Here is a 9,843-nt window from a genome sequence, read left to right as displayed (position 1 = left end):
GATGCTTGAACGTCGCTCAACAACACGAACGCTACAACTGCGGAAATCGACTATTGAAACATCTCGGTGCCTTTTTTTTAACAAGTGGAGTATCTATTTGTCGGTGCCTGAATAACCTTCTCACTTAACGGTGTCAGCTACCATAGGTTCCACCACAGCGACAAAACTGAAACCAAGTGAGGAGCGTAATCGATTTTCGTAGAGCGCATTTTAATCTGATCGTCGCTACTTTTGACTGGGTTATATTCTGGGGACGAGTTTTCTTTGTGCCCAAAATTCCAGAGGCATATTTTCTTGTCTTCTGAAGGGGAATGAATCTTCCGTGTGCGAGATCCAGAATTTCCAAGCAAAAGAAGGCTGTCTCGTAATCTTTCAAACTGTAGAAGTAATTGAACTTTATACCTCTACATCATGAAGGGTTGCCATAGAGTAACAAAAACTTTAATAATTTCAAATAAAGTTTAGAAATATGCCAGTATTGCCCGAAATTGCAAACTTGTTTTACCGTAGTAAAAGCGGGCGCTTTATGTTGCTTTAAGAAAATCGCATTTTTCATGTATGTATGTATTTTATCATAGCGCGATGCGCACTAACACTTATATATAACAATGAAAAATACCAGAAAAATAATCGCACTCGCATGTTTCGTATTGAAACTACGTACAATTAAGGGTGAATTTTACCAAAGAGTATACTTACTAAAAGCCTTGGTTTTGTTGGTCAAAATAATTTGGAACCATTCCTCGCCAGCGGCTGTCATGGAAAAGTAGCTAAATGATGCCTAAACAAGCTCGCCAAAACAGCATCCCGATATCTATATATGTATACTGTTATGTTATGTATGAGGGACCTACCCAAATTAAATAATAATGTTGAAATTATTTATTTTTCGGACTACATTTCTCCTGACTAGAAAATGAACGTTTGTCAATCCCCACCTTATCTCAAACACAGAAGCCTCAACCCTATTTAATTAATTTCTTTCTGTCCACTTTTAGTCACCCCCCAGCACGGCGACGCGAGCATGACCTGATACAAAAAAAAACTGACACTCAATAGCTCAAGTTTGGGTTCGAAGAGAAATAAAACAACTTCCTTCTCCAATTAAATAAAACTTCCTCTATTCTACACTAACCCTCAATGTTCCACCATCTATAATTGTTATCCAATAAAAACCTTCCTAACACAATTTTTAATTAGTTCAAAATTTTTTTCTTTCTCAATTTTTTTTAAATTCACACAGTAAAAATATGGGTAATTAAAAGTACTGACCTTTATTGTCTATTCCTCCGGGTTGCATGCCGAATCCCATCCTTATTTTCTTCAATGTCCAACACACATTTATTTAAAAAAAACAACAGTTTACCGTGCACGGCTATTATTTTATTTTTATCTTTCTTCTTTTTTTTTCCCGAAGCTCGTTCTTTTTTTCACCTATTAAAAATCACACACACTCTCTCCTTCTCCCCGACGTCCTATTGCTCTTCCTTCTCAACTCCAATTCTCAATATCCAGTCCCATCGCAACTCCGGCATGCCTCCTAATCACTCTATCCCGACCACCTTTGTCCCCTTTGTTACCAGTATCTTCACCTTGATTGCTGTCTGCCTGACTTTTATCCTTGTAGAATGTTACTTAAACTTTATGCACACATTTTCCAAATTAAATTACACATTTTTCTTGCTTACTTACTTAATTTTTATAACATTTATTTTATTTTATTTTTTATATAGCAACACAATACAACCAACCCAAACTCTCGATAGCACAAAAAAAATATGACCACAAAAAAATCATTCCCACCCGTACGTACTTACGAGGCGTTCCAAAAGCAAAAAAATTTGAAATTAAAATAACACGGCACCTTAGGGCCACAAATTATATAATAAAAATAATTCCGGAAAAATTAGCTTAAAAAAATAAAATTTTGAGGGTATAAAATTTTCTTTGGCCTAAATTTTAGGCCCTCAAGCGGCGATATGTGAAACTAACAAAACTTCAAATATTATAATATTTGTAGACGAAGAATAACTCTTTTCAATTAACCCGAGTTTGTTAAAATCAGCTCAGCCGTTTCGAAGATACAGGGTGTTCTTTACGGAAACCTTTGAATACCCCCCACCACTTCATTTTTAGCGTCTCATTTCTGTGAATTACGGCGATGAAGATAGTAAGGTGCTATTGCAAATCCAGTTCATTTTTCTAAAACCAGGAGTGTTATTCCGCGAGTTATTAATGAGTTTGTTTGTCTAATTTGGACAGTGAAAGTAATGATTTTTATTTCTTGTGTGCATGGCCTAAAGTTGCAAATATGTGTTAGTGAGATGTAAAGACTGGATGGGAATTAATATAAGGACACGAATGGCAGGTATATTAGCAACCTATTTGTTATGAACTCACGCTATTATAGTGTTGAACAAGAACACGATCAAGATGACTCAAGACTACCGTGTTAAATAAAACAATAATAATTTCTTAAGCACATTTTCCATTGTATACTAGGAGACGTAATAAACAAAAAGCTTCACTCAGTGAAAAGAATGTCTTTATGTAGGTATAGATGCTAGTAAACTTCCCGAATGTTATAGGAATCTCTATAGAACATCCATTCTGAATGTATTGCTGTGTGCACCGGTCCGTAGGCCAAAAAGACCGTACACAAAACACCTAAACAAACCTAGCTAGCTCAAACCTTTATCTTTCTCGGAACAAAACTTCTCCCCAGCACAGAGGAGGAATTCGACTCTTTTCTCAGTTAAACCATTAACTTCTACCAGATAGTGGGTTAGACCAAATACCTTAAATTCCAATTTAAGCTTAAGAATTTTGAATAAATAAAATGGACCTTGGGCAAGCATCCAAAGAAAACATTAAATTAAAGGAAATGAAATCGTTCGAAAGACATACCCAGAAATTAATGTGAGAATTACAAATTTCAGTTTTAATGGTTACACACAATAAAAAAAACAACAAAAAAAACAAACAATTATTACAAAGAAAAATAAAATTAAAACTTATCTACTTACATTAGGTACATGTCCAGAACTGCTAATCCAAATACGGAACACAAAAACAACAAATTTCAAATTACACAAAAAAACACCTAAGTCGGCGCAGACCACACCTTAGTAACGCACTTTATTAAAGGCCCAAACTTCCAAAACCTCCTCGAAATAAAATGCCGCAACACAAACTTGCCGCAAACTCGGTTTGCTACTCCGTAAAACAGAAACTCTACTAACTTCCAATGCTGGTTGGCTTCTACACAATCCAAACTACGGCGGTAACTCGCCGAAGCGAAATAAATTTCTTCACTAAACTCAAAACTTGCCCTGACTGGCAACAAAACTGACGATAAACTTCAAAACTCCAAAACTCCAAAACAAAACTTCAAACTTCAGCCAACGTGGATCTGCTCTCAAAGTCGCAAAACGCTGATTTCCCAAAACTTCCACAAACGTAGTTCCGCTCTGAAATTGGCAAAAAGCCCTTCCTCTTCTCAGTCCGTTCTATTTAAAGTGGAAACCCTTCTTCCAAAATTACAAATTAAAACAGCCAATGATAAGCAGTTGACAACAGAAAATTTCCCCCCTAACGTACGTTAAACTAGAGGTAGAATAGTATATTGAAAGACAAGTGTTACAATGCGACCTATTGTAATACGACTATCTTGTGGCACGAGTGGCGTAGCGAAGCGGAGCCACGAGTGTCCACAAGGTAGGAGTATTACAATAAAACATTGTAACACGTGTTTTTCATACTATTTTTTCTATTTTGGGGCTTTAATTTAATTAAAAAGTAATTATGAAAAACTACAGGAAACTTTAGAATTAATATGTCTTAAGTTGGCAACACCATTTACGTTGACAAATTTTAAGTTGGCAGCGTAGATAAACACAACACTGACATTTGGAAACTTTAAATTGCGTGAATGTGTAATTTTTTACTCGTAGATAAATTTATTTATGGTGGATGTCTAAACTGCTGATTTGGAATGTATTAAGTTCTTCGTGTACCAAAAATCAAGGAAAACACATTCATTTTACGTACGTAATTTGATTTCACATCTGATGATTTGACGTTGACGTCTTGGCGAACCGCCAACTTAGAGATGAAAAGTTACCAAAAACAATGTTACAATGGAACTCATTGAAACACTGTTTTTGCCGAAAACAGTTGCACAAAATTCTCATTGTAACACCGAAATAGAAAATAGTATATTGGAAGACAAGTGTTACAATGCGACCTATTGTAATACGACTATCTTGTGGCACGAGTGGCGTAGCGAAGCGGAGCCACGAGTGTCCACAAGATAGGAGTATTACAATAAAGCATTGTAACACGTGTTTTTCATACTATTTTTTTCTATTTCGGGGCTTTAATTTAATTAAAAAGTAATTATGAAAACTACAGGGAACTTTAGAATTAATATGTCTAAGTTGGCAACACCATTTACGTTGACAAATTGTAAGTTGCCAGCGTAGATAAACACAACACTGACATTTGGAAACTTTAAATTCCGTGAATGTGTAATTTTTTATTCGTAGATAAATTTATTTATGGTGGATGTGTAAACTGCTGATTTGGAATGTATTAAGTTCTTCGTGTACCAAAAATCAATGAAAACACATACATTTTACGTAATTTGATTTCACATGCATCTGATGATTTGACGTTGACGTCTTGGCGAACTGCCAACTTAGAGATGAAAAGTTACCAAAAACAATGTTACAATGGAACTCATTGAAACACTGTTTTTGCCGAAAACAGTTGCACAAAATTCTCATGCCAACTTAGAGATGAAAAGTTACCAAAAACAATGTTACGAACTCATTGAAACACTGTTTTTGCCGAAAACAACAAAATTATTGTTTTATAATCAATTTTTAACATTAAGAGATAACACATAAATTAAAATACTAGGAAATATAAAATTTTATTTCTTTTAAATACAATGAAAAGGCGATAAATATTAATATCCACCTGTCAATTTAAATTAAGCGTTTACAATTGATAACAGAATAAAAGCGATATAAAATTCTCGGAAATTTACGTTAAAGAAAATAAAAAATGAACTTAAAAATGTACACAAAAACAAACCTTGACCTCTTTCTCGTAACAATAATTTCTGTTTCAGTAACCAACGACACAAAACAAAAATTTAGACTATGAAAATTAATTACATGGAAACAGGAAACCGCCCTTGTCCATTCTACTTACGAATCCCAAAATTTCGTCCTGCCAGACAAAATATCACAGCAGTATATGTATAACATACATAGAATATCCTATTGAACATCTTTGCATGTTATTACAGGAATATTCATGGTATATCCACTTGTCATTATACCAATATACACAGCATGTCTAATGCATATACATAAGACATCCAAAACGTATATACTATGTATTATCTGAAGTCTGCCAAACTTATATCCCATGCACATACATAGGACATTTGCGACATACTTTTCCACATTCTATGGATATACAAAATCCTACGTGGAATGTGCATGTTATATGCAATGTATATAGGTCTGCTATGTTGGCGTACCTACCTACGATTTATGTACGAAGGATTAGAAAACAAAAATGAAATTATTGAATTTCGTCGGACGGTGTATACATTTAGAGATTTTTAAATGAGAAGAGCAAATTGTAATAATATTTTGAGTAAATTTATAATTTAACTACAGCTTCCATAAGTTAAGCTTCTTAAACGTTAACCGTTTATTATAGATTCCAGTAAATTCTATTATATGACCTAACTCCCGTTCAAGTCGAGTTTTAATACAAGCGTATGAGACAGTTGAGATGCTCATTCATTACCGTTCGGACTTGAAACTTTTCGGCTTAAGAAAAATGTAAATTGTAGGATCTACGCGGATTAAATCCAATTATTTACACAAGACGTTATATATGCTAATGTAGGTTGCCGTTAAGATCCAAATTGGGGTAGTTTGAGAGAAGCGTGACATATGCTTTTAAAATTTATTGTCGCAAAAAGACAACTCGCGTAGTTCGCTGTCGAAGTCCAATTCTTCATTTCTGCTAATGTATATCTATAAATATAAATGCGTATGCCTACAACAAAATAAAACAAGATAAATAGTATACTATTGACTTAAGATTCAAGAAAGACGACTACTTAAGGCATGAAATACAAGTTTGTTAAAGTATCTTATTAATGTGCTTGTTACAATTAACATTTGATCAGAGAATATGTTTTGGATTTTTTATAACAGCTTGTGTATAAAATGCAAACATAATAAGCGTAAATTTTACTTTGTAAAAATGTAGTTATATGAGAACGCTTAAAATATGCACGTACATACCTTCTTAAAGAAGTCATGTTACATTTTAGTCTGTTTTATTTATTGTACGGGTTGCGTTTGCATAAATCCGGGATTTATTATTATCATATCCGAAGTGAATCCGCTCCGCAGCGTCGCATATACGCCGGTGAGTTGAATGCGACGTTAAGATGCAAACCGCCGATCAATTTATTGCGGCCTAGATTATGAATATATTATTGCGTATTTCAGTATGCTCATCAGCCAAATGACCCGCGAATAGACAAGACAATAGTTTGTTTCTGTAGGCCAGACAATGGGCGAGTGCTGCGGCGCTCGTTTCAAACTTACCGCCTTACCTGTGCCGACCAGGTAGGACAGGTTGCTGCTGGGGCGCGGAAGGAGGACAGGTTGGAATGCGGGGAGGGCATTGGAAGTTGCCAGTCGTTCAGTCCATCTTAAGAAACTAGAGGGCTAGTTTATCCGTGATCTTCGCAGTGTGCATATTTTGTACCTCGCATATTAATTCTACCCTATATTAGGGTTACGGTGTTACAAACTTGCGACAGTTATCCGCATCGGTGTTGCGTGTCCGTGTTCGCGATTTCTGCGTGAAAGTGACGACCGTTTCGGTGGATTATTATTATTTTGTACACAAGTTCTGTTAATGCAGATACCGCGCGCTTAGTGATTTCCCGCAGGTATGTGTGTAGATTGTCGATGGCCTGCTACTAGTTGATGCTATTACATACACCGTGAACTTTGTAGGCCAATAACCAGCTGCTCTCTAATTCGATAAGCGCCAGTAAAAAAATAAATTGTAGTTGTTCAAATCCATTTCACGCCGCGACCACGGTATGACAGATATTTAAATGAAACCTGTCACATAGTTAGGATATTTCTACCGGCCCATGTGTTTCACGTTCGCTCAAAAGGCTTTTGTGCCTGAATTTGGAAGCTGCAGCTCTTAAAATTCTTGTTTTTTTGCGTACTGGTTTTGTTGAACTGGTCGCTGTCCGATGTTGACGGTTCGCGATTCTATTTCGTTAGACGATTTTTGTGTAAGTTTAACTCGCAGTTTAAATTCAATCTTCTCGAGGAAAATTAAAAACGGCACCTTCAAAAGATTCCGGTAAATTGGGGGAACATTACAGACATTTTTTGAGTGCATCCGCGGCGAAGGACGTTTTCAGGTGGACTAGTATTTACTTTTGTTCTCGTTATTAGCACGTTCATGTTAAGGGGATGCATTTAATCTACCTGAAAAATACCTGACTTTTACTGTTTACGGAGCCGCCCGAAAGTGTGTTATTTATACTTTGGTAGTTTTCAGGATGTGCCAGCCGCCACGATGATACGCCGCTTGGGCGATATGGAGGGTCGGTTGATAGTGTTGCTGCTGGTGGCAGCCACCCTCGCGGAGCACGTGCGAGACCTGGAGATATCCGAAGGTGCACCGGTCGGTACAAGGATCGGTTATATCGGTGACGGTGCTACGTCAGACAGTGGTCCGCCGTATTTGATAGTGCCCGTCGGGAATGCGGTCATGTCCGATCTATCACTTGACACAAACACGGGAGAAATTAGAACCAAAGTTCCTTTGGATCGCGAAAAACGTGCGAGTTACTCGTTGGTGGCGATACCTATCAGTGGCGATAATATAAAAGTTTTGGTGAAAGTGTTAGACGAAAACGACAACGCGCCGACTTTTCCAACTGCGGTTATGAACATCGAGTTTCCGGAAAATACGCCGAGGGACGTGAAACGGACACTGCATCCCGCCAGAGATGCGGATCTCGACATTTACAACACGCAAAGGTACAATATTGTGTCGGGGAATGTGAATAACGCATTTAGACTATCCTCGCATCGGGAACGTGATGGTGTTTTATATCTGGATCTGCAAATAAACGGATTCCTAGATCGAGAAACGACAGCGTCGTATAGCTTGGTGATTGAAGCTTTAGACGGAGGAACACCTCCGTTGCGGGGCGAGATGACCGTTAACATATCCATTCAGGATGTTAACGACAATCAGCCGATTTTCAATCAAAGCAGATACTTTGCAATGGTTCCGGAGAATGCGACGGTTGGTACAAGCATTTTGCGTGTGTTTGCGACCGATAATGATGACGGTGAGAATGGTCAGATAGAGTACTCGATCAATCGTCGGCAGAGTGATCGCGATAGCATGTTCCGTATTGACTCGACCAACGGGCAAATATCCGTAAACAAACCTTTGGATTTTGAGTCGAAGGAGCTGCACGAACTTGTGGTTGTGGCCAAGGACCATGGCCTTCAACCATTGGAAACGACGGCGTTTGTATCGATTAGAGTGACCGATGTGAATGACAACCAACCGACGATCAACGTGATCTTTTTGAGCGACGATGCTACTCCAAAGATTTCGGAATCGGCCCAACCTGGAGAGTTTGTGGCCCGGATTTCTGTGCACGACCCGGACTCGAAGGCGGAGTACTCCAATATAAATGTAACGCTAACCGGTGGCGACGGACGTTTTGGATTAACAACGAGAGATAACATAATTTATCTGGTAATTGTTTCGCTCCCTTTAGATCGGGAAATGCAGCCCAATTACACGCTGAACGTCGTCGCCACCGACACGGGAACACCACCATTGCATGCCTCGAGAACTATAAATTTAAAGGTAACGGATATTAATGATAATGCCCCTGAGTTCTCCGAGGATGTTTATTACGCTAACGTTATGGAAGTGTCCGATCCGGGTACATCTGTTATTCAGGTATTTGCAACCGATAAAGATGAAGGTAACAACAGTGCGATTACGTATTTTCTATCCGATACACCGGATACCCATTCCGCTTGGTTTCATATCGATTCGCGTAGTGGTTTAATAACAACAAAAGCTCATGTGGATTGTGAGACGGATCCCGTTCCGCGACTGACAGTGATAGCGACGGATAACGGATTTCCGCCCCTGTCATCATCTACTACTGTGTTTGTGACAATACACGACGTAAACGACAACGAGCCGATATTCGATCAAAGTTTCTACAACGTTACAGTCGCAGAAAACGAAGTCGAAGGACGCTGCATTTTAAAGGTAGGATGGTATGCATGTAATATCGCATATGTCAATGAACTCGAACCCCATAAACGTGAAAAAAAATGATTATATTTTGTTGTGGAACACATTAGAAATATTGTAAATTTATGGGATGTTTGCGTTGTTGTGGTTGAAGTACCCGTTGACTGAAACAGCGTGGGGCAGGTAGAGTGGCCACCTATTGTGAGGGTTTCGACCCGGGATATGCAACTGCGCGAACTAGGAAATCATCATCCGAACGCATCAACCGGTTTCCAATTTTTCTACAATTTTGCAAAAACTCCCGACTTCTAATAGCAGAATCGCGCTCAAATTATAACAAGCTTATAATCTCTGTAGGTAGCAAATTCCAGTTCGTTAATTGGTTCACATTTTCCCTCCGAATTACACCAAAAAATTTACAATATACCCAGCCCAGTTATTTAAATATCTCCGAATTTATACAAACATGTAGGACTTCCT

General features: G+C 37.9%; 1 protein-coding gene across 1 annotated transcript; it reads left to right on the top strand.

The window, feature by feature from the left end:
- Positions 1-6,734: 6,734 nt before the first annotated feature.
- LOC116169010 (protein dachsous-like) lies at positions 6,735-9,447 on the top strand. Its single transcript, XM_031485041.1, has 2 exons — positions 6,735-6,994; positions 7,627-9,447. The coding sequence occupies exon 2, from the start codon at positions 7,645-7,647 to the stop codon at positions 9,445-9,447; it is 1,803 nt and encodes a 600-aa protein (XP_031340901.1). The 5' UTR covers positions 6,735-6,994; positions 7,627-7,644.
- The last annotated feature ends 396 nt before the right edge of the window (positions 9,448-9,843 follow it).

This window comes from Photinus pyralis, unplaced genomic scaffold (assembly GCF_008802855.1).
Source record: "Photinus pyralis isolate 1611_PpyrPB1 unplaced genomic scaffold, Ppyr1.3 Ppyr1.4_LG4, whole genome shotgun sequence".
In the NCBI taxonomy this organism is placed as follows: domain Eukaryota; kingdom Metazoa; phylum Arthropoda; class Insecta; order Coleoptera; family Lampyridae; genus Photinus; species Photinus pyralis.
This window is presented reverse-complemented; position numbering and strand designations above follow the sequence as displayed.

Excerpts from the sequence above, each read along its gene's own strand:
- LOC116169010 (XM_031485041.1), top strand. The coding sequence starts at position 7,645 with ATGATACGCCGCTTGGGCGATATGGAGGGTCGGTTGATAGTGTTGCTG.